General features: G+C 52.1%; 1 protein-coding gene across 1 annotated transcript in view; it reads right to left on the bottom strand.

Moving 5' to 3' along the window:
• Positions 1–10,400: 10,400 nt before the first annotated feature.
• psen1 (presenilin 1) overlaps positions 10,401–25,974 on the bottom strand; it is a 54,895-nt gene continuing 39,321 nt past the window's right edge. Inside the window, exons 9-11 of the mRNA XM_030087226.1 lie at positions 18,402–18,578; positions 11,603–11,721; positions 10,401–11,428 (exon numbers count right to left, since the gene is read on the bottom strand). Coding sequence (XP_029943086.1) covers positions 11,273–11,428; positions 11,603–11,721; positions 18,402–18,578 — 452 coding nt within the window. The 3' untranslated portion in view covers positions 10,401–11,272. The remainder of the gene's footprint in view (positions 11,429–11,602; positions 11,722–18,401; positions 18,579–25,974) is intronic.

Below are 25,974 nucleotides of genomic sequence, written 5' to 3'. Positions count from 1 at the left end.
TGAGCCCCCCCCCCTCCTGGAGCATCCACCTCTCTCCAGTCAGCCTGCTGCTGAGCCCCCCCCCCTCCTGGAGCATCCACCTCTCTCCAGTCAGTCTGCTGCTGAGCCCCCCCCCCCTCCTGGAGCATCCACCTCTCTCCAGTCAGTCTGCTGCTGAGCCCCCCCCCCCCCTCCTGGAGCATCCACCTCTCTCCAGTCAGCCTGCTGCTGAGCCCCCCCCCCCCCTCCTGGAGCATCCACCTCTCTCCAGTCAGTCTGCTGCTGAGCCCCCCCCCCCCTCCTGGAGCATTCACCTCTCTCCAGTCAGTCTGCTGCTGAGCCCCCCCCCCCCCCCTCCTGGAGCATCCACCTCTCTCCAGTCAGTCTGCTGCTGAGCCCCCCCCCCCCTCCTGGAGCATCCACTTCTCTCCAGTCAGTCTGCTGCTGAGCCCCCCCGCCCCCCCCCCCCCCCCCCTCCGTGGAGCATCCACCTGTTAAACCCAGCCAGTGACTGGGACGAAGGGCAGGAGGGAGAGCAGGGCCATGCCCCACCCCACCCCCACTCTAGCTTCTGCCTCAGTCTCTCTCAGAGAGTAGTCTGCAGACCACTGGTGGTCCTCCAGGGACCCCTAGTGGCCTGTGAGTTTATTGGTGAAATATATTTTATAGATCAAAACCTTTTTATTTTTTAATTATCATTAAAAGTGTGTTGTGTGGATAAGGTTTAGTTTGCAAGTTAATCTTGGTGCTGAACTGTAAAGCTTCAGCCTCCAGCATCACCTGGTTAATCCAACGTCTTCACCCGGTCCGAGGTGATGGCTCAGACAGCAACATTCTTTTGGCCCATACCTGACATGCGAATACGGCCCGCATACCGCATGGAATGATGGCACTTGGGAGGTCCGCTCCTGTTTGCCAAAAGTGGGCCACAACCAGGCCTTCACAATGCCAGACTTCAACCAGAAACAGGCCAAACAAACCACCACTCAACCGAAAGTGGGCCACTAGCAAATTCTTTTGTGCATTGTGGCTCAAATTTGGGTGAGTGCTGGTTGACGTTTTTCTTGGCTGACGTTTGGAGCTGTGCTGGTTTGGTTGTGGCCCACTTCACACCAAGTGCTCACAACTCTGCTGCCCACAGGATCTCCACAAACGCTGCTGTCAATGTGGTGAAGAGTTCAGTGACTTTAGAGGAGGAAGACAATCCATAATCTGACGTTAGAGGAGGAAGACAATCCGTCATTATTTATTTTATTTTTTTCCTTGTCCTGTTCGGCAGCTGGGGCGTGCAGGATTGTCTGACTGTAGCCTTTTACTCTCCGAACAGATTTTAATGTCAGCAGCAGGACGAGACTGAGTCTCCTCCTGCTGCTGCCTTTTTTTAAAGCTGGCATCCGGCATGGCTGAGGACAGGACCGGGACGGAGACGCTCAGAGAGCGAGGGACAGAAAGAGAGAGAGATAGAGAGAGGGAGAACGGGGGGGGGGCACAACCTATGTACAAAGTCACAATACAAAACAGTGTTGTCGACGCACCACACGCAACCTAGAACAATCCCAAACCCCCGATCTAGACAACACCAAAACAGAGCCGACAACCAACACAGAAAATTACAGAACCATACATATTTTTTTTTTCTTTTTTTCCGAACCATATTAGTGAACAGACCAGGCCACAGAAATAAAAGGAGGTGTAGGGGAGGAAGGAAATGCAAGGACACCACAAACCCTTTTTTTTTTTTTTGAATATAGCTAGTCGTAACTAGTAGTAACTAGTAGTAACTAGTAGTAAACTCGGGGCGTGCATCAAGAGAGGTCTGCTACAGATCACCATTAGTCTAACCACCACAAGAAGACAAGGTAACCCAGTATGTGAAGAGTGATTAAAGATCAACGTGATCATGTGAATATGATGGTGACAGTGATGGTGATAGTGATCATGCATATATGACCTCTGACCTCTGAGAAGGCCAGAAGCAGGCCAGAGAGGCCCTCAGAGCCCAGACAGCCGGCGGACATCCCAGAGCCCGGATCCAAGCTGCCCCCCCAGGCAGACGCCCACGCTCCGGTCCAGAAACGGGGCAGAGGAAAGCCCCGGCCGGGGACCCCGGCAGTCCCGGGGCCCGGGCCCCGCGGAGCCACGACTGGCAGGAGCCGGCAGGGCCGAGAGCCCAAGGCCCAAGAGCCCAGGAGCCAACCCCCCACCCAGGCGGAGTGCCATGACCCCCCCGGGAGAACCAGCCCACACGGGCGGCTACCCACCCCAGGCCAGCACACCCCCCAGCGCTCCGGCCACGCACCCCGAGATCCAGGGCACCCCCCCCCCCCCACCCCACGACCCCCCCACCCCACGACCCCCACCCGGAACCCACCCCCCCGTCCACCGCCCGGCCCACCCCTCCCACCCCCTGTCCTCTCCCGCCTCACTCCCCCCGCCCCAACCCAACACTCATACCCACTCACTCACACTGACACACACACATGCACACACACACATGCACACACACACACTCACATTCCAACACACTCACACACTCTCACACTCTCACGCACACGCTAACAAGCACGCACGCACGCACGCACGCACACACACACACACACACAGTCCATCCTACCCCAAACACACTCACATTCCCGCGTCATCCAACTGTCATATCCTGTGGGAGACCCCCCCCGGAAGGCAAGGGAACACCGAACCCCACATCCAGGACCCCCCGTCACCCACAACTGCCGCCCCCACCCCCCCACCCCACCGCCGCAGACAGATATGCACCCCCCAGAGCCAGCAGCCCCCCCAAACCACAGCCGCTCCAAACCCCAGGCCTGTGGGGAAACAACAGCCCCCCCCGCCCCCCACCAGAAGGAATCCGGAAACGGGGGCGCAGAAGACCCCATTGCCCCCCCCGTCTCGTGAGTGTTGATGGAGTATATGTTGTTTGCGATTAAAATTGAGGGGCAGTAACCACACCGTGTAGCGAGTGAGGCCAAACGAGCAGTCTCATCCACCTGAACAGCCCCCCCCCCCCCCCCCCCCCCCCCCCGACACGGCGCACCAAGACCCCCCGATGTGTGTGTTTGTATGTATTTGGTCGTGTTAGATGACTAAGTGCAATTAAGACTGAGAGGCGAGCCACTGAAGCATGCAGTGATTGAGGCCACTTAGATGGCCCCCTCCACCCTCCACCCCCCCTCCACCCTCCACCACACCCTACCTGATCAGCCCGCCTCCCAAAGCCCTACGTGTGTGTGCATGAGAGCGGGGGGAGAGGGGGGTCCGGGGATGCCGCAGCACCCCCGTCACCCAGGAGCCCCCCGATGAAGGACAGGGCCAGGAGCGCCACCCCCCCCCCCCCCCCCCAGGACCAGGGCGGACAGCGACCATGGCCAGAGAGCCACCGACCCAAGAAGCACACACCCATCATGCATCAGGAGGAGTGGAGGTGAGGACAGACAGGGGGCAGCAGAAGGACCCAGACCCAGGGCCCACCGCCCCCAGGCCCACCGGGGCCCCCCCCCACAGGACACCGCACTCTCTCATACATAGCTCCAATCGCCCACACATATACACACACGTACAGAGATACATACATACTTACAGATACACACCCACACACACATACATACACGCTCACAGATACATACCCACACACACATACACACTTACACATACATAGTCACACACATACACATACATATCCAGATACACACCCACACACTCACATACACATACATAAATACCCACACATACAAAAACATATATACATACTCACACATACACACCCACACACACATACACGTACACGTACACGCACCTTCCCCAACCCCCTAACCCCCACAGCCCACCACCCCCCTATCTACCCCCCCATCCACCCCGCCCCGTCCCCCACCACCCACCCATCTCCCCCGCCACCCCCAGCCCCCCCCCATCCACCCCACCCCCCTGTCCCCCACCACCACAACCCCCCACCCCGATGCCCTGGATTCCGGGGCAGCAACCAGACACCAGGGCGTGCACCGACCCAGGCCGCGGCAGCACGCCCGAGCCGACCGGCCCCCCCAGCCAGGTCGACCCCCTCACCCTCATGGAAGGAGAGAGCCCCCAGGCACCAGGGCCCAGGGCCCCCAGCCACACCCGCCCCAGGACACCCCGGCCGCCTGGAGAAGAGGAGGAAGACGCTCCGTAATCTGACGTTAGAGGGGGAAGGCACTTTGTAATCTGACGTTAGAGGAGGAAGACGCTACGTAATCTGACGTTAGAGGGGGAAGACGCTCTGTAATCTGACGTTAGAGGGGGAAGGCACTCTGTAATCTGACGTTAGAGGGGGAAGGCACTCTGTAATCTGACGTTAGAGGAGGAAGACGCTCCGTAATCTGACGTTAGAGGAGGAAGACGCTCTGTAATCTGACGTTAGAGGGGGAAGGCACTCTGTAATCTGACGTTAGAGGAGGAAGAGAATCAGTAGTCTGACGTTAGAGGAGGAAGACGCTCTGTAATCTGACGTTAGAGGAGGAAGACGCTCTGTAATCTGACGTTAGAGGAGGAAGACGCTCTGCAATCTGACGTTAGAGGAGGAAGACGCTCTGCAATCTGACATTAGAGGAGGAAGACGCTCTGTAATCTGACGTTAGAGGAGGAAGGCACTCTGTAATCTGACGTTAGAGGAGGAAGAGAATCAGTAGTCTGACGTTAGAGGAGGAAGACGCTCTGTAATCTGACGTTAGAGGAGGAAGACGCTCTGTAATCTGACGTTAGAGGAGGAAGACGCTCTGTAATCTGACGTTAGAGGAGGAAGACGCTCTGCAATCTGACATTAGAGGAGGAAGACGCTCTGTAATCTGACGTTAGAGGAGGAAGACAATCCGTAATCTGACGTTAGAGGAGGAACACTCTCTGCAATCTGACGTTAGAGGAAGACAATCCGTAATCTGACGTTAGAGGGTTAAGATGCTCTATAATCTGATGTTAAAGGGGGAAGATGCTCCGTAATCTGACATTAGAGGAGGAAGACGCTCCGTAATGTGATGTTAGAGGAGGAAGACGCTCTATAATCTGACGTTAGAGGAGGAAGAAGCTCTGCAATCTGACGTTAGAGGAGGAAGACGCTCTGTAATCTGACGTTAGAGGAGGAAGACACTCTGTAATCTGATGTTAGAGGAGGAAGACGCTCTGTAATCTGACGTTAGAGGAGGAAGACAATCAGTAGTCTGACGTTAGAGGAGGAAGACACTCTGTAATCTGACGTTAGAGGGGGAAGACACTCTGTAATCTGACGTTAGAGGAGGAAGACGCTCTGTAATCTGACGTTAGAGGAGGAAGACGCTCTGCAATCTGACGTTAGAGGAGGAAGACGCTCTGCAATCTGACATTAGAGGAGGAAGACGCTCTGTAATCTGACGTTAGAGGAGGAAGATGCTCTGTAATCTGACGTTAGAGGAGGAACACTCTCTGCAATCTGACGTTAGAGGAAGACAATCCGTAATCTGACGTTAGAGGGTTAAGATGCTCTATAATCTGATGTTAAAGGGGGAAGATGCTCCGTAATCTGACATTAGAGGAGGAAGACGCTCCGTAATGTGATGTTAGAGGAGGAAGACGCTCTATAATCTGACGTTAGAGGAGGAAGAAGCTCTGCAATCTGACGTTAGAGGAGGAAGACGCTCTGTAATCTGACGTTAGAGGAGGAAGACACTCTGTAATCTGATGTTAGAGGAGGAAGACGCTCTGTAATCTGACATTAGAGGAGGAAGACACTCCGTAATCTCACGTTAGAGGAGGAAGACGCTCTGTAATCTGACGTTAGTGCAGGAAAACGCTCCGTAATCTGACGTTAGAAGAGGAAGACACTCCGTAATCTGACGTGAGAGGAGGAAGACGCTCCGTAATCTGACGTTAGAGAAGGAGGATGCTCTATAATCTGACGTTAGAGAAGGAAGATGTTCTACGCTCTCCCTCTGCTTCACCACACCCGATCTCCTGTTTCTGTCATTAAGCTTCTAACAAACTGCAGTGATGAGATCCATGGATGAGTGAAGCTTTCCATTTCCTTTTCTTGCCTTTATCAGGAAGAGTAACTTCATGGAAGAGTAACCATGCAGAGTAACTTCCACTTTTGGCTTTTTAACCAGCTTGTAATTTGACGCCAGTCATCCAGAAGACATTGCTTCACAACATAAAACATCTTTTGTGAAGTGCATAAAATATGAGGACAGGACTGTGAAAACTGTTGAAGAATCCAGTCTGATTTCACTTCCGTTTTGACATTTTCTCACAATAATTTGTGAAATGTGTTCTGGTTGTTTCAATGCTCGTCAGTTTTTTTTTATACAAATAACCTCCATGTGTTGTAAGTTAATAATGGGGTTCCACATCTCTGCCGCCTGATACTGGCATCATTATCAATCCAAAGACAAAACAAATGTTTTCTGTGAATCAACCTGTGGTACACCAGCAACAAATGCAGTCACCAAGCTGTGTTTATTGTTGATGAGGAATCCAGTCTGCAGAGGGAAGACATCGCCCGGACCTGCTGTCCCACACAGGAGCTTCACCAACCTGTCTCTTCCAGATCATTTCACCTGGAAGGTTTTATTTGATCAATCAACCCATTGAGAGCTCATTGCCGGTCCTCCCAGGGCTGTGCATTATAAACGGTATAAACCATATGTGATATAAATGTGGCCCATGGTAGGGATTTTGGTGAAACCACCCAACCGCAACATCACATTACGTCCTCTAGATGGCAGTAATGCAGCTTTCTAGATGGCCGGTTCCCCGAAGAAGAAGAGCACGACAGCGATGGCGGCGAGCAGAGAACAGAGAGGAAGAGCTCCTGAAAAAGATTGGTGCAACGTCTATAACAGCGATTTGTAACTGGCGGCCCACCCCAGAACAATAATATCTGGGCCGCCATATGATTTAGGGAATTTGAAGCAGCTGCTTCACGGAGGCAGTGACTCCGCCCATCAACCTGTCAGCGTCCAGCTCCTCCTGAACCTTCTTTACCTGTGAAACACCTGAAACCCTCTGATTCAGAGAACAACCTGCAGCTCCTGCTGCCTTCAGGGACGCTTCGTAAAAGTAGCTGCTGACAGCGGTGCCTCAGTCAGCCGTTAGCTTAGCTGTTAGCCACCGACGAACGGGGATCAGTCAAAAAAAAAAAAAGGCCCTATGCCAAATCAAGTTGCCGACCCCTGATCTATAATCTGGACCTGGTTTGGATTCAAAGTAACTTCTGTTATTTAATAGTTTAAAAACTACTTCCTGCTTCCTTGTTTCACCATGGGCGGTGGTAGCCAGGACAAGACTGTTATGCTGACATTTATATATCAAATTATACTGTGATATATACCGTCTACCATGTAAGTTTCAAATTATACCGTGACATAAATTTTAGGCCATATCGCCCACCCCTAGGTCGTCCATCTGCCAGTTTAAGTCTAAACACCACGAGGAGCCGAGCTGCGATCCAACATACAGACTCCATACGTTTCATCAGTGCAGATGGTTTTATTGAGACGTGACCAAATCATGGAAGATTCACACTGGGGGGTTTCTTGGCTTGGGTCCAGCGTGAATGGAGGCGCCTTCAAGTCTCGATTCTCACCAGGCTGAGGCCAGAGAGGGATAATCAGGTATTTTTAGCTTTGAGTGTCCAAGTGTCAAACATAGCCGGCCAGCCACTTCAAAATAATCTGCAGAGACGGTACAATCCTCACGGTACATGGCATCCTGCTCCCAGGACACTGCAGCCGCTTATAGAAATCTAATGAGTACAATGTCAACAGAAAACAACCTTCTTCTTTTCCACATCCACATTTCTTGCAGACCTTTATTTTGGCTCCTGGTCATTAAGTCTAGCCGTGTCTTTAAAAGGAGCTCAAAGCCACAGGATTTAAGTTAACACTCAAATTACCCAGCTTTACATTCACCCTGCCATAAATGTGCACATATGTTCTCTGAGGAAAAAAAAAGCTCTGTTCCCGGTTTAGCCTGCTCGCCCGCCCACCCAGTCTGGAGGAACCCCCACCCCCCCACCCCCCACCATGTCCGGCTGCCTCGGTTGGTGTCGGTTCTCCTCCTCCGTGTGGTTCTCCGTGCGGTTCTCCGTCAGGTCCTCAGAGCTGGCGGCTCAGCTTCTGGGCCTGCCTCTCCTTGGCGTTGAAGGCGTACTTTGTGTCCTGGAGCTGTTCTATAATCTCCTTGGCCTCCTTCATCTCCACGGCCAGCTGCTGGTACTTCTGCAGCAGCTCCTGGTTCTCTCTGCGGAGCTCCACCACCAGCTGGCTCAGCTCCTCGCTCTGCTTCCCACAGTGCAGCTTCAGCTGCTCCATCTCCGCCAGCGTCTCCTCCATACGCCTCACCAGGCTCTCCAGCTTGTCCTTAGACATGCTTTCCACTGCTGGATTCGGTCCGACGGGCTTCCAGAGGCTCGGTGTGGTCTGCTGCGGCGCTCGGTGATTAATGAAGCCTAATCCGCCACCTGGTGCATGTCTCACATGGAGCACACACCCCTCCCTGGACAGTAATCGGATTACTGAGCTATCCTGGGAAACCTGCAGCTCTCAGCCTGCAGGTGAGACACAGCACCTAAGTCAGCCTCCATGAGCCTCCACCAGCCTCCATCACCCTCCATCACCCTCCAGCAGCCTCCACCAGCCTCCATCAGCTTCCATCAGCCTCCATCAGCCTCCATGAGCCTCCACCAGCCTCCATCACCCTCCAGCAGCCTCCATCAGCTTCCATCAGCCTCCGTGAGGCTCCATCAGCTTCCATCAGCCTCCATCAGCCTCCGTGAGGCTCCATCACCCTCCAGCAGCTTCATCAGCTTCCAGCAGCCTCCGTCAGCCTCCGTCAGCTTCCTGTGAAGCTTCAGTCACCTGCTATCCAACAGTGAACTCAGTAAAATGCCTGCATGGGAGATTTTCACCCTGAGCTTTGGCTGAAGGACATGTCTGTGCTTCCAACTTCAAACATGAGAAAGAAAATGCAAAGAAAAGGAGGTAATTTACTCAGCGGTCCACCAGCAGACCGGTGCAGACCGGTGCAGACCGGCGGTCCAGTGCAGACCCCTCGTCCAGGGGAGACTGGTGGTCCGGTGCAGACCCCTGGTCCAGGGGAGACCGGTGGTCCGGTGCAGACCGGCGGTCCAGTGCAGACCCCTCGTCCAGGGGAGACTGGTGGTCCGGTGCAGACCCCTGGTCCAGGGGAGACCGGCGGTCCAGTGCAGACCCCTGGTCCAGGGCAGACCGGCGGTCCGGTGCAGACCCCTGGTCCGGGGTAGACCGGCAGTCCGGTACAGACCCCTCGTCCAGGGGAGACCGGCGGTCCGATGCAGACCCCTGATGTGGTTGGTTCTTCCACTTTATTTGGAATGTATTGTTGTCTTTAAATGGTCATTTCTAGCTGTGTTCTGTTTGTTGTGTTGCTGTTTGTCAGACTGTCACTTGATGCTGGGATGTAAATTCACCTGGTGGGACTAATAAAGGGTTTTCAAGTTCAGGTTGGACGAGTAGATACAGAGAAGTGTGACTTGTGCTCAACAAAAGGAGAAAAGACAGGAAAACATTTTCGGTTTTGTTTATAAAAAAAGAACAAAATCTCCATCAGGACAGCCTTGCATAACAGGTGTGTGTGTGTGTGTGTGTGTGTGTGTGTGTGTGTGTACAGGACAGTCCAGTCAGTCCCACCAAACAACCAGGATGGCTGGAAGCTTCCCTATTGGATTCATCTTCAGGCTTCGAAGCAGAGTTCAGTGTGAAGAGGAGCCGTCAGAGCAGCAGTGTGTTCTTCTACGCAGTACAGTACACTGTACTGTACTGTACTGCACTGTACTGTACTGCACTGTACTGTACTGCACTGTACTGCACTGCACTGTACTGTACTGCACTGTACTGCCCTAGAGTGTACTGCACTGTACTGTACTGTACTGCACTGTACTGTACTGCACTGTACTGCACTGCACTGTACTGTACTGCACTGTACTGTACTGCACTGTACTGCACTGTACTGCCCTAGAGTGTACTGCACTGTACTGTACTGTACTGTACTGCACTGTACTGTACTGCACTGTACTGTACTGCACTGTACTGTACTGTACTGCACTGTACTGCCCTAGAGTGTACTGCACTGTACTGTACTGTACTGCACTGTACTGTACTGCACTGCCCTGTACTGTACTACACTGCAGTGTACTGTACTGTACTACACTGTACTGTACTGCAGTGTACTGTACTGTACTGTACTGTACTGTACTGTACTGCAGTGTACTGTACTACACTGTACTGTACTGCAGTGTACTGTACTGTACTACACTGTACTGTACTGCACTGTTTGAGCACCAGCGGCTCAGTGCAGGTTTTCTAGCGATGCTCGCCGCCTCCACATCGTCTCCTTCACCACCAGGACCGAACAAGCTGGACACGCCTGAGCTCCGACTGCTGTGTGTGTGTGTGTGTGTGCACGTGCACTGTGGTGTGTTCTGTTGAGCTGTGCAGCTCTCCTCTTGTAGATCTGAATGTTGGACTCGGCGGCTCCGCCCGCCTGGCCAGTGTGTGTACACACACATTTTATTTTGCATTCTATCAGCGTCTCCTCTCAGGTTGTGAGCACAAAACCCTGTGGCAGGCGTCACAACCACAGAGCAGACCCTCCGCTGTGCACGTGAGAAATATTCAGTCACACACAATCACAACGACACACCTGTGTGTATTCTCCATGTCGTGCTGGTCACAGTTCTGACTGAACCCTCGGCGGTCCCATGGAGCTCCAGGTGATGGAGAAAGAGGAGCGATCCAAGCCTCTGAAATGGTCCAGAACCCCGGAGACCAGGCCTGGTCCAGAACCCCGGAGACCAGGCCTGGTCCAGAACCCCGGAGAGCAGGCCTGGTCCAGAACCCCGGAGAGCAGGCCTGGTCCAGAACCCCGGAGACCAGGCCTGGTCCAGAACCCCGGAGACCAGGCCTGGTCCAGAACCATGGAGACCAGGCCTGGTCCAGAACCCCGGAGACCAGGCCTGGTCCGACACACACAGAGTCCATGTCATCTTGGTTTGAAAAACCGAAATAAAATGTTCAACAGCTGCCGGGGGGGGGGGGGGGGGGGGGGGGGCAGAAAGAAAGGCAGAGTAAAGGGCAATGGGAATTCTCAGGAAGGTGATGGTGTGTGTGTGTGTGTGTGTGTGTGTCTGTCTGTGTATGTGTGTGTGTGTGTGTGTGTGTGGGGGGGGGGTTGGAGCTGGTGGTGGATGGGGGAGGGGGGCAGTTCCCCTCAGTGCAGCGGGCGCTGTCCGGTCCTGCTAAATGTAGAACTGATGCAGCGCCAGTTCGTCCATGAAGGGCTGCACCAGGTTGTCGGTGGCGAAGTAGAAGACCAGGCCGAAGAAGATGGAGATGGGCAGAGCGGGCAGAGCCTTCTTGAAGATGGCGAGGAGGAGCAGGGTCAGACACAGGCCCTGCAGGGGCAAAACAGCCACAGTGAGCGACTACGTACCAAAACAGACGTCTTCTGAGGGAGGGGGGACGGCTTGGTATAGCGCCTCGCGGTCGGCCCGGAGCGAGGCGGCACGCTGTGCCGACAGACACTGGAGGTCTCAACCTGACACACAAATAAGCAGCTGCTGACTCACAATGAGGATGGCGACGAAGCAGGCCAGCGTGGTATTCCAGTCTCCGCTGGCCGTGGCCGAGGCCTTCCCCACCAGCATGCTGTAGAAGATGAAGTCTCCCAGGCCCAGCTTCACGCCCCCTGAGAAAACAGGACACCGCATTCAGGGTGGAGGCCGCTTTCCCTCCAGCCACACGCCCTTCCAGCCCAGAGAAACCTCCGCTGGGCTGTAATTACCGCCGCGACCTGTACTTACCGGGGCTTTCAGGCACACATATAGTTCAGACACCAAACCTAGCAATTTCCATCAATAAGAACTTCCTAATTTTCTGGGACTGAAAACATTTTGCCGGGGGTGGGGGGGTGGGGGGCAGTCAGTGCAGTTACAATCTGACAATTCATTACTTCAAAACAGTATCTTGGCACGGAGGAGAGATTTGAATGTTCTTTTTCCCCAAATCATCATCATCCAGCAGCTAACATCCAGCAGCTAACACCCAGAAACTAACATCCAGCAGCTAACATCCAGCGGCTAACATTCAGCAGCTAACATCCAGCAGCTAACATCCAGCGGCTAACATCCAGCAGCTAACATCCAGCAGCTAACATCCAGCAGCTAACACCCAGAAACTAACATCCAGCAGCTAACATCCAGCGGCTAACATCCAGCAGCTAACATCCAGCAGCTAACATCCAGCAGCTAACATCCAGCGGCTAACATCCAGCAGCTAACATCCAGCAGCTAACATCCAGCGGCTAACATCCAGCAGCTAACATCCAGCGGCTAACATCCAGCAGCTAACATCCAGCAGCTAACACCCAGAAACTAACATCCAGCAGCTAACATCCAGCGGCTAACATCCAGCAGCTAACATCCAGCAGCTAACATCCAGCGGCTAACATCCAGCAGCTAACATCCAGCAGCTAACATCCAGCAGCTAACATCCAGCGGCTAACATCCAGCAGCTAACATCCAGCAGCTAACATCCAGCGGCTAACATCCAGCAGCTAACATCCAGCAGCTAACATCCAGTGGCTAACACCCAGCGGCTAATGGGAGGTGAATAACGGGAAGTGGCTAATGACCAGCAGCTAACAGGAAGTGGCTAGCTGTCAGTGGATAAGGAGAAGCGGCTAACGGCCAGTGCAGGAAAAAAGCAAAAAAAATTCACTTGATCGAAATGTTCTCTGTGTTGAACTGACCACAGATCTTCATTCTGAAGACCCGGGCTCAGACATCCTTCTCTGAGAACCGTTTCAGGATCTAGATGTGCATTCTGTGGGTTTTAAACGATGTTAAATGTGTCTGACTGATCCTTTTGCTTTTGTTGTCCAAAATGTTTAAAGAGGAAGCAGCTGTGGCTGCAGCGCTCTGCATCAAATCACTCCTGGATCCCTAAACTGGAGGCCACGAGGACGCTTCGCTGCACTTTGACAGAATTTGCCAACAGAACTGTATAAAGCCGGGTTCCTCAATTAGCGGACCGCGATCCACGACCGGACCGCGGCACACCTCGCTGCGTGCGGACCCAGGGCCAATGGCACTTTAACACACAAAAAATCTTTCTTTAAACATATATTATTTTTATTAATCACCAATCTATCGCTATGCGCCACTATTCTGTCACTACTTTTTGTTTCATTTTCAGTCAGATATCTCTCATGTTCCCACTGCTGCTGTATTCAATCACTCAGCGCCCTGCCTGCTGTGTGTGTGTGTGTGTGTGTGTGTGTGTGTGAGAGACGAGGGAGACAGCGCTGATTGGCTGTTGCCTGGGTGACAGGATATTATGGGCTTTCATCTCTATGACAACGATGCGCTGATTGGCTGAGAGAGCGTGCATGCTGCTAGCAAGACGGGACGGACAGCACCTTCGACTGCCTCGAACATGCCTGACATTAAGAAATGGTCCCAGGGCCGGTCCCAGGGCCGGTCCCAGGCCGGTCCCAGGCCGGTCCCGGGGCCGGTCCCGGGGCCGGTCCCAGGCTGGTCCGGGGGGGGGGGGGGGGGGGGGGGGGCGACCAAGGGGCGCCCCCACACTCCGTGTTCCATGTGAGCACCACTCTGCACCGTCCTGCTCTGCGGCACGCTCCGTCGCACCGCACTGCCCGGCTAACCCCCCGCCCCCCCCCCCCCCCCCGGCATCCCTCCCAGCTACCCCCCGGCTACCCCCCCGCCCCCGCTCCCACAGGGCGCTGAAGCCCGGACCCGTGCTTGTATGTAAAAAACAAATGTGGACCTTCAGGATTGGTGCTGCAGGACCCCTGGTGTGAAGGAAAGTTCCTCAGTATGACTGAAAGGTGCAGAACGTTTTTCATCAGGTACAAAGACAAAAGGTGTTTTAGTGCACTACAGAGCTGTTATTTATTTATTGACCTGTCCTGTCCAGCATGGACGCAGCAGAGTGGAGGTTCTGGTTCTGGTTCTGGTTCTGGTTCTGATTCTGGTGTGTTCCAGACAGATTTGCTTTTCCAAGAGGAGATTATAAGTATGAAGCTCCTGTTGTTAACATGGTTTCCTAATTTATTTTATTTATTTTAAGTACGGATACATGATCTTGCTGGACCTGACAGGGGGACAGGAAGACAGGTGAAGAGACAGGAAGTGGAAGAAACAAACCTGTAAACAAACAAGCAAATGCCAAAAAAAAAACACACACACCAAAGAGAAGGAAGAGAGAGCCAAGATATGGCGGTCTTTTAAATAACACCGACACTCCAGACGAACAGCTACTGCACCTGAACGAAGACATGACAGAGGGCGTCCTGCTGGGGGCGGGGTCCTTAAGAACGTCGTTATTCCATCATCGACGCCATTCCGTATCGATTCGCTTTGAGTGACAAATTAACTAATACAACGGTGTTTGCATGAACTCTCTAATATCTTACTCCTGAACAGAAGAAAAAGTATCCACGCCATGACGGAAAGCGCTGCAGGAAGCCCGGGGCGTCTCCAACTCTGGAGCTTCTTGCAGCGCCGCATGATGTAATGATGTAATAAATGTTCACATCATTATGTAATAACGCCGCATTATGTAATGATGTAATAAATGTTCACATCATTATGTAATAACGCCGCATTATGTAATGATGTAATAAATGTTCACATCATTGTGTAATAACGCCGCATTATGTAATGATGTAGTAAATGTTCACATCATTATGTAATAACGCCGCATTTTGTAATGATGTAATAAATGTTCACATCATTATGTAATAACGCCGCATTATGTAATGATGTAATAAATGTTCACATCATTATGTAATAACGCCGCATTATGTAATAATGTAATAAATGTTCACATCATTATGTAATAACGCCGCATTATGTAATGATGTAATAAATGTTCACATCATTATGTAATAACGCCGCATTATGTAATGATGTAATAAATGTTCACATCATTATGTAATAACGCCGCATTTTGTAATAAAATTCTTGAACGCAGTATGTAATAAAGTTTGCGGCATTTTGTAATAAGTTGTTCCATATTGCACCGGTTATTACAAAATGCGAGTGTTAAAATTTTTTTGGAAGAAAATGTTATAACTTGGTGCATTATGTAATAAACCACCAAAATGAATGTCTTAATTTAAAAAATAAACATGAGAACGTCAGAACAACATTGATTTTAAGCATTCTAGCACGACTCAGAACTAACAATTACTTTTACAAAGCAGTACGATGTTTCATTCGTCAAAACTTATTTACATTTGTGTTCACTGTAATCATAGAGAATGTTTGAAAGTTCAGAGACAAAAACCGCATTAAACGCATCAATCATTTTCTGACTGATCATCTTTAATCTTACTAAGTGGTGGTTGTTTTAAGAGAAGTTTATGTTGGAGGAAAAAGTATTTCTACTGTTGCTACTAGGAATTTCTTTTTTCAAGTCTTCAGTAAATGTCTTGGACATTGGATATCTTGCTAATCTTTTTGTAAATAGGAAATTGTGGATAGCCCTCTTTTTTATTTTAATAACAGATTAGAAATATCTCGTTTTTAAAGATTGTTTTGACTGTTTTTAGTCAGCAGAATTACTACTGCAACAACAGATGATCAGCAGGGTAAAACTAACCTGTCTCACCACGGTCTAATCCCAGCTCTCGTTCCTATTAGTGGGAGAACAACCCGACGCCTGGTGGATGATAGGCAGAGCCACATCCAAGGATCAAACAGCCACGTCGCTATGAACTTGGCCGCCACAAGCCGGTTCTCCCTGTGGTCACTTTTCTGACGCCTTGCTCCCACTGTGGAAAAGGACATCTGAGTTGCATTAGCACAAATGGAACTGGAGTAAAGTTTTTTCTATTCTATATTAGTTTTTGTCTTTTGTCTGCTTTCTATCACGTATATAAATGCATAACATAATCCAGATGTGTGTCTTCTGACATTTCAGTGCATTGATAATGTTTCTGTCTGTAACATGCATTTAATGCGGTTTTTGTCTCTGAACTTTCAAACATTCTCTAGGATTACAGTGAACACAAATGTAAATAAGTTTTGACGAATGAAACATCGTACTGCTTTGTAAAAGTAATTGTTAGTTCTGAGTCGTGCTAGAATGCTTAAAATCAATGTTGTTCTGACGTTCTCATGTTTATTTTTTAAATTAAGACATTCATTTTGGTGGTTTATTACATAATGCATCAACTTATAACATTTTCTTCCAAAAAAATTTTAACACTCGCATTTTGTAATAACCGGTGCAGTATGGAACAACTTATTACAAAATGCCGCAAACTTTATTACATACTGCGTTCAAGAAATTTATTACAAAATGCGGCAAGTTATTACATAATGATGTGAACATTTATTACATCATTACATAATGCGGCGCTACACTTCTTCCTGGCGCCGGGCTCACCCTGGATGCCCGTGTACCTGCCCGGCCCGGAATCACAGCAGCATTTCACTCTGCTGTCATTGCTGTCATTGCTGAAGGAGGTTGCCAGATCCGTCGCTCTTCCAGCCCAGAGTCTGGACCCCAGACATCATGTCAAGCTGTCCAACAACGGAAAGCAGAACAAACCTCATCTCTGTAGGAAACGCAAGATCAAACCGTAAAAACCGGACTGGCACAATAACAAACACGTCAAGAGCACAAAGCCATGTCTTCAACCCGGCCGACGCGTCCCAAAGAACCTCGAGTGAGCAGAAACCCACCCAATCTGGCAACACAGAGCCGCTCCGGTCGTACAGCTGTTTGTGCCATTTTAAACTACGGTGACTGAACAACCCGTCCATCCGGCCACAGCGAACGAAGACCAGATCGCTGCTGGTTCTGTTTCCACCGGGATAAAAGAAACACGTTAAGGCAAAAACACGACAGACTTGAATGTGAACAGTTGTTCTGGAACACGTATCGGCTTCCAGCGTCCGCCTTGCTTCCCTTCAGACCGATGCGGCACGCGGCGGCAGCGCCCCGGAGCGCGGGAAAATAGGATCCTTGCTGAAAGTTTCCGGACCGCCGAGCGGGCTCCGTAGCGGCGCCGAAGCCGGACCGCGGCGTGACGGTCCGGGCACGGTACTGGAAACCGGCTCTGCAAAAGAACCCGGTCTCCATTCTCATCCCTACATGCTACACACTGCTGCTGCAGAACACAGCTGGTGGAGCTGGGGATCCAGGTGTGAAATTACAGCAGAGCATCAGGAGAGGGCCACTCCAGACCCCCCAGAGGGCATCACAACCCCCAACACACACACACACACACCAGAAGGGGGGGTCGATCCCCCATTGGGCTGCTTTACCAAGACTGGGATCCAGATGTCCCACATTTAAGGTCAACATGTACCATATTGGCCCGAATATAAGACCATGTTTTTTTCCAGAAACTGCATCCTCAAAAGTGGGGTGGTGTTATAATCGCAGACTTACGGTAGATGGTCAATACACATCCGCGCCGCTAGATGGAGCCAAAGTATCACTGATCAGAGAGCGAGTGGAGCGATGAAATGAGATCAGATGATCTGATGAAAAATGGCGGATCATCTGGAACAAAGGGGCTGAACGCTGGACAACTGAGCAACAACAGAGGAGAAGTTATGATACCAACTTTAAACTGATGGTGATCAACGCAGCAGAGTCATCAAACTACTGCCAAGCCGCCAGGAGGTCTGGTGGAGCAGAGCCTCGTTCTGACTGGAGAGCACAGAAAAAACACTCCAGATGCTAACGCTATGAGAAAAGCTTTCCGTGGTCCTGAGAGACGCTTCAGAGAGACTGATAGAAGGGAGAGAGAATACGTCTCTGAAAGACGGACAGACGGAATGTCCACCACCAGAGCCTGATTCAGCTGAAGGACCTGGACAGTTATTTACATCATGATGCAGTTTGGACCCTTGAGGTTCTTATTTGTTGCTTATTGTTTTGAGAAAGAGAATATATTTTTACTCAATACTGTAGTAATATTTTTTCATTTTATATCTCGTGAAATGTTATCTCAGTTGTGAGTTTTTGAGTTTATAATAATTGTATAATAAAAAGTAGTTTATGAGTGACCTTACTGTCTAAAGCATTTTTTTTTTTTTTTCACAAAATGATCTTTGAAAAATAGGGTGGTGTTATAATCGGAGTCGTCTTGTATTCGGGCCAATACGGTAATTCACTTCCAATGTGGAGCAGTGGAGAAGTGGTAAGGCCCTCACCTCACGGTGAGAACGTGTTGGGTTCAAGCCCGGGTCGGGACTTTGTGTGGGGTTTGCATGTTGTTCCTCAGCATGTGTGGGCTTCTTACCACAGTGTGTGTGTGTGTGTGTGTGTGTGTGTGTGTGTGTGTGTGTGTGTGTGTGTGTGTGGGTCCTGCGTCTCTCCACTCACGTTCCTCGTCGTCGTCTTCCGGGGGAGGCCGGGCGGACGGCATCTGCTGGACCTCCCTGCGGCTGTCCTGGGTGGACTGGAGCGGTCCCAGCTGGTGCTGCTGCTGAGTGACCCAGCCGGGGCTGAAGCCGCCGTCGTCCTGGGACGGACTGGAGGGGTCTGGAGACGCTGCTGCTGCTGCAGGTGAGACCAGACAGGCTCAGTTCAGAAGACGTGAACGAGGGTTTGTTCGTTCGGATTCACTCAGTCACCTTCTAGCGTCTCCGGCTGGGGCGGAGCCGCTTCTGCGGAGTTCCTCTGCTGCCGGTCGCTGTCGGCCATGTTGACGAGCCACACCATCGTAGCTGAGAAAAGAACCATAACGTCAACCTTCAAGAAGGAAGAGGGTCTATTTAGGACTCCCTGTCTCTGGAACTCCTCCCCAGGAGGTTCCATCCTGAAGAGGAGCTGAGCCTCCCAGCTCCTCCCCCTGGTGACGTAGCTCCTCCCCCTGGTGACGTAGCTCCTCCCCTGGTGACGTAGCTCCTCCCCCTGGTGATGTAGCTCCTCCCCCGGTGGTGTAGCTCCTCCCCCTGGTGACGTAGCTCCTCCCCCTGGTGACGTAGCTCCTCCCCCTGGTGACGTAGCTCCTCCACGGTGATGTAGCTCCTCCCCTGGTGACGTAGCTCCTCCCCCTGGTGACGTAGCTCCTCCCCCTGCTGACATAGCTCCTCCCCCTGCTGACGTAGCTCCTCCCCCTGCTGACGTAGCTCCTCCCCCTGCTGACGTAGCTCCTCCCCCTGCTGACGTAGCTCCTCCCCGGTGGTGTAGCTCCTCCCCCGGTGGTGTAGCTCCTCCCCTGGTGATGTAGCTCCTCCCCCTGGTGACGTAGCTCCTCCCCCTGGTGATGTAGCTCCTCCCCTGGTGACGTAGCTCCTCCCCCTGGTGACGTAGCTCCTCCCCCTGCTGACGTAGCTCCTCCCCCTGCTGATGTAGCTCCTCCCCGGTGGTGTAGCTCCTCCCCCTGCTGACATAGCTCCTCCCCCTGCTGACATAGCTCCTCCCCCTGCTGACGTAGCTCCTCCCCTGTCTCCCAGGGAGCCCAGCCCCCCTGCGGAGTGCAGACTGCCCGGTGACCCGAGAGCTTCTCCTCTCAGCTCAGCTCTTCCTTCAGCACCACTGCTCCGCCCGGCAGCCTCATCTCCACCCGTCCTCCACTCCTGAACACGAACTCCTCCACTCGGGCCAGGGTCTCTCCACCAACCCAGAGGGGGCAGACCACCTTCTTCTGGTCCAGGACCACGGCCTCGGATTTGGACGTGCTGATCCTCATCCCCATCGGCTGCAAACCACCCCAGTGCATGATGGTCCAGGTTCCATGGAGCCAACAGGACAACATCATCTGCAAAATGCAGAGATGAAATCCTGTGGCGATCAAACCAGACCCCCTCCAGCTCCTGGTCCCTGAACCAGACCCCCTCCAGCTCCTGGTCCCTGAACCAGACCCCCTCCAGCTCCTGGTCCCTGAACCAGACCCCCTCCAGCTCCTGACTGTGCCTCAAAATTCTGTCCATAAAGATTCTGAGCAGAACCAGTACCAAGTTCAGCCCTGCTGGAGCCCAACATGCACCGGGAACAGGTCCGATTTACTGCTGACAATGTGGACCAGAGTCCTACTTCGGTCCTACAGAGACCAGGCGGCCCTGAACAAGGGGCCCTGGACTCTGTACTCCCGGACCCCCCAACAAGACACCACGAGGAACGCGGTCGAACGTCTTCTTCAAGTCCACAAAACACCAGTGCACTGGTCTGGCGAACTCCCACGAGCCCTGGGGCCCCTATGGAGGGTCTAGAGCTAGGTCCAGGGGTTCCAGAGCAGGACGAAAACCACATTGATCCTCGAAAAGAAGTCCCGAAGCTCTGTGAAGAGTCCAGGACTAGGGCTGTACAGGTCCCGAAAGACGCAGAAAGCAAGACCTTAAAGGGGAACGGTCGTTTTTACAATCTGGACCTTATTTCACATTCGTCACAACAACATTTACTCACCCGTTTGACTTTCGTGTGATTTGCAGTTGGTTCGGAGATAATTAGCTCCTCCCATATCCATATAACGGCAGCGGGCGGGGCGCCGACGTGCAGCCGTTACAGACGCTCTTTTCTCTTATGTTTGTTGTGGGGTGGTAGATACATGTAAATTTATTAAGTCAGCATCACTTAGCGCTACTGGGAAGTCTGTAAACCGACTAGATTGAGCAACTCTCCGGGAACTCTGAAGCGATGATGTCATCACCCTGCGCCGTGGCGCACATTCATTCTGTTTGTTTACATGGAAGCAGCGTCTCTGCTCTGCAGTCAAACCACGGCATCTCCATCGGCTTTTTAGGCAGTCAGAGTTTATTTTCAGCTGGTTGTAACTTTGGTACAATGGTTCCAGTGTGCATATATCCTGGCTGTGAAAGTAAAATGACCAGCTGGACGTCACTGAGCTCACAGGCTCCCACTGCGTGACGGGATTTATTGAAGCTGTGGCTAATAGCGCTCAACACGGACCCCAGCATCAAAGTTCCAACTTTACCACGTTTGGATTATCGGGTGTGTAGTGCCCACTTCACATCGGAGGACTTCTTCCCAGTTCAGGAAAGAAATGAAGGCCAGAAGATCCAGAGAATGAACCTCAAAAAGAATGCCATTCCAGCGGCCGCAGGAGGAGGACAGGTCGAGGTAACGTGATGCTAATAATATTCATTTTTTCTTTACTAACGTCTAGAGGCTGGATGTTTACTGTTTAGTTCATTTGAGCAACAACAAAGGATGATACAAGTATATCTGTCAATGACAAGAGTTGTACATAAACAGTAAAATATTCTGTACACTGTTGCTCAAAAGGAGTAGGAACAAGTTTATAAAACTCTAGCCAACTCCAGACATTAGTAAAGGAAAAAATTAATATTATTAGCATCACGTTACCTCGACCTGTCCTCCTCCTGCGGCCGCTGGATGGCATTCTTTTTGAGGTTCTCTGGATCTTCTGGCCTTCATTTCTTTCCTGAACTGGGAAGAAGTGCTCAGATGTGAAGTGGGCACTACACACCCGATAATCCAAATGTGGTAAAGTTTGAACTTTGATGCTGGGGTCCGTGTTGAGCGCTATTAGCCACAGCTTCAATAAATCCCGGTCACGCAGTGGGAGCCTGTGAGCTCAGTGACGTCCAGCTGGTCATTTCACTTTCACAGCAGGATATATGCACACTGGAACCATTGTACCAAAGTTACAACCAGCTGAAAATAAACTCTGACTGCCTAAAAAAGCCGATGGAGATGCCGTGGTCTGACTGCAGAGCAGAGACGCTGCTTCCATGTAAACAAACAGAATGAATGTGCGCCACGGCGCAGGGTGATGACATCATCGCTTCAGAGCTCCCGGAGAGTTGCTCAATCTAGTCGGTTTACAGACTTCCCAATAGCGCTAAGTGATGCTGACTTAATAAATTTACATGTATCTACCACCCCACAACAAACATAAGAGAAAAGAGCGTCTGTAACGGCTGCACGTCGGTGCCCCGCCCACTGCCTTATATGGATATGGGAGGAGCTAATTATCTCCGAACCAACTGCAAATCACACGAAAGTCAAACGGGTGAGTAAATGTTGTTGTGACGAATGTGAAATAAGGTCCAGATTGTAAAAACGACTGTTCCGCTTTAACAAAGAGCCGGTCCGGACATCGAGAGGCCCCCAAATCTGGATCACAAAACTGAATGGAACACTCCTCTCCAGGTGAAGAAGAGGTGAACTCTGGGAAGGTTTTCACCATGGGGGTGATGGACGGTGCTGCAGACTCAGAACTGCTGGCCCTGAGTCCGGGTCCACAACCTCCTCCACTCCCCTGCAGAGAATCCTTCAGGAAGGTCTCGTGGAGGACCTGGTCCTTGAGGCACCGTTCCTTTCTCCACCACCACGAACTCGTGTCGCAGTGCAGCCTGAGCCAGACCAGACCTGGCTGAGGAGGCGGTCGGTCCCCCTTTCAAAGCAACACATCATTTAAAGAAGCATAATGCTGTTTCCTGGAAACCATGCTGGCGAATCGTGAGCGTTCTTCATCCCAGCAGACGGAACGATAGATCCTCTGTGTGCTACCATCCTGTCCTACCTGCAGCCTGGAGCTGCAGAGACCACCCCGGTTCTGTGTAGGACAACAAAGTCCAGTCCTACATGAGTAGATGAGAGCTGGGAAGATGGGCTCGTTCCTCTCCTGAGCCGTTTCCACCAGGATCCTCAGAGGCCCTTTGGGACAGAGCACAGCCAGCAGGTCTGGAAGGAGAACAGAAAGCAGAGCGGACATCCGTGGTGAGAGGCTGGAGGTTTCAGTGGACCTCCTCAGACTGGACGGAACCGAGAACCACAAGACACTGCAAGGACGGCATTTATGACCCCTTAAAGGACCAAGAAGGAAACTAAAGCACAGAACCTTCCTGATCTATGAACATGGTGCAAAACTAGACTTCAAACCATAGACTGCAAATTAAGAAGTGGACGGACCCATGGGCTGAAAACACGAGGCCGACCCGAAGTGTCAAAAACTTGCAATATCACAGTGTCCACCAGGGGGGGCTCCAAAAAGGCTGTGACTCATTAGACTCCCATTCAAAATGAAACAATAAACTGAGCGGCTGAGTTTCTGTAGCTCACAGTTGTTTTTTTCACTGCATTTTCACCGTACGGAAGAGAGACCAGGTGGTCCATCTGAAAATATATAATACTGACTTTTTGACAGAGCGTTTAAGTTTTCATAATGAGGGGGCGTGGCTACTTGATTGACAGATCCTTCTAGCAGCTTCAGCAGGTTTACATTAAGGAGTCTGACATTAAGATCAAGTTCTCCTCTAATTGTTATTTTCCACAGTGAACTCAGTTTGACTAGTTTTAGTTAGTTGTTGGTTCATTGTAACCAGGACTAGTTCCTGGATTAACTACTCAAAAGGACGCTCAAAGGATTCTGTTATCCAGTTTTTTCTGTAATTTCTGCCTTTATGTATAGTTTTAACAGTAAATATGTGTTGTGTTCACCGTAACAAATCATTTTTCCTGAGGTGTTGTGTTTTGAACATGAAGTCTGCTTCGTTTGGATCAGGCTGTAGTTCCAGCTGTTAATGCAGCCTCAGGCTCGGGGCTTCAGCGTCACGGCTCGGTTCAGGATCCACCGGCTGGAGGGGCGGAGACAAACCCAGATGGAGGGGGGCTCCGCCGCTGGCCGTGCCTGGCGCCGCCGCCGGCTAGCGGGTAGCTAGCAGGTAGCTAGCGGGGACAAAACACCACCAGCAGCCGAGGAGAAAGTGCTGCTACCCAGGAGAAAACAGAGCGAGCGGCCGGGGGGGGGGGGGGGGAGCACCATGGGGCTGACTGGGGGGGGGGGGGAAAGCACCATGGGGGGGGGGGGGGGGGAGCACCATGGGGCTGACTGGGGGGGGGGAGGGGGGGGGGGCTGTTGGACAGAGCGCCGCTGTTGGCGCGGAGCGGCGGCCCGGCGGCGCTTCCCTCCCGAACCCTCCAGCCTGTGAATCCCGGAGGAGAGAGAGTATATTTCTGTCCATTCAGAGGCTAAACTGTGACTTGGTTACTCTGCCTTGTGGCTGCTTGTGTGCCCTGTGACAGCGTAGGTGAAAGGTCACCATAGCTAAACCTTGATCTCTTGTGGTAACGTAAGAACCACGGCCCTGAGGGACATCAGGGCTGCACCAGCCAGAATAAGGAGCTGAGCCCGGTCAGGAGCCCAGGAGGCAGTTCAACTCCAGGTCAGGCTTCCAGGTGTACCATGTGTCAGTCTATTGCACCGGTCACATGCTCAGATGAGCTGGACTGGTGGAAACAGGCCCAGGCCAGCAGGAAGAGTGTTGTAACTGTCTGCAGGACCGCAAAGCTTAAGCATGATTGCTAATTCTGAAGAAGAGAAGTGTCATGTGGTCACCCTTAATTATGCGAAAACCAAGTATCAGGTTGGCCCTCTCCCTTCGATCGGGGCCATTCAGCCTGGGGTTAGGACTGAGATCGGTTCTCGCCGGGCTGATGGACCGAGACGTTCCGTATTTTTATTTTATTGTTAGTATAGACCTTCTTCGCTGTCTGATCATCTTCTTCAATCAAATAAAAGAACCTGTGCTGAGACTTCAAGCTTCCTTTTTTCATTTTGAATTTAGTCTCAACAAGAGCCAGGATCCTGCGGCACGGCGCGGCGGCGGACGTTCCCGGAGTTGCTTGGGTTCTGGTCAAATGCATAAACACGGTAACGTTATTATTGACAAGAAAATGATCAGAAACACCATGGAAGCAGTTCACAGCAGAACGCCACAGTGCTGGGCTGTCAGCCCCGCCCCTTGTCGCTCTCCGGCCCCGCCCCCTCACCTGGTCTTTTTCATCTCTGGCTCCAAATTTCCAACATGTCCGCCTCCGAGGAGCCTCGTTTGATGGTAACGGAAAGAAACGGTGACGTCACGACTGGTACCACTTTAAACTGCAAAGCGTCTCACGTGAGGAGAACTCGGGAGGACAGAACGGTTCTGGAGAACCGTGGGGCACCGAGACACTGACTGACAGAGTGCAGCATGTTCAGACCGTACAACCCGGGAACCATGTCAGACCAGCCCTGGTTCCTCCCGACAGGGGGTCCAGCAAGTCTCGACCAAAGACAGGAGGGAACAGGCCCCAGTACGGACCCATGCACGTTCCCCCAGAACAATCCCTGAGGAGGTCCAGCCCGGCCCACTTCCTGAGGTGGTGCAGTCTGGTCCACTTCCTGAGGTGGTCCAGTCCGGCCCGGTCCATTTCCTGAGGTGGTGCAGTCTGGTCCACTTCCTGAGGTGGTCTGGCCTGGTCCACTTCCTGAGGTGGTCTGGCCTGGTCCACTTCCTGAGGTGGTCTGGCCCGGTCCACTTCCTGAGGTGGTGCAGTCTGGTCCACTTCCTGAGGTGGTCTGGCCTGGTCCACTTCCTGAGGTGGTCTGGCCTGGTCCCACTTCCTGAGGTGGTCTGGCCTGGTCCACTTCCTGAGGTGGTCTGGCCCGGTCCACTTCTGAGGTGGTGCAGTCTGGTCCACTTCCTGAGGTGGTCTGGCCTGGTCCCACTTCCTGAGGTGGTCTGGCCTGGTCCACTTCCTGAGGTGGTCTGGCCTGGTCCACTTCTGAGGTGGTCCGGCCCGGTCCATTCTGAGGTGGTGCAGTCTGGTCCACTTCCTGAGGTGGTGCAGTTCTGGTCCACTTCCTGAGGTGGTCCGGCCCGGTCCACTTCCTGAGGTGGGTCTGGCCTGGTCCACTTCCTGAGGTGGTCTGGCCTGGTCCACTTCCTGAGGTGGTCCGGCCCGGTCCATTTCCTGAGGTGGTGCAGTCTGGTCCACTTCCTGAGGTGGTGCAGTCTGGTCCACTTCCTGATGGTGGTCTGGCCTGGTCCACTTCCTGAGGTGGTCTGGCCCTAGTCCACTTCCTGAGGTGGTCCGGCCCAGTCCACTTCCTGAGGTGGTGCAGTCTGGTCCCATTCCTGAGGTGGTCTGGCCTGGTCCATTTCCTGAGGTGGACCGGCTTGGTCCACTTCCTGAGGTGGTGCAG

This window comes from Salarias fasciatus, unplaced genomic scaffold (genome assembly GCF_902148845.1).
Source record: "Salarias fasciatus unplaced genomic scaffold, fSalaFa1.1, whole genome shotgun sequence".
Taxonomy (NCBI): domain Eukaryota; kingdom Metazoa; phylum Chordata; class Actinopteri; order Blenniiformes; family Blenniidae; genus Salarias; species Salarias fasciatus.
This window is presented reverse-complemented; position numbering and strand designations above follow the sequence as displayed.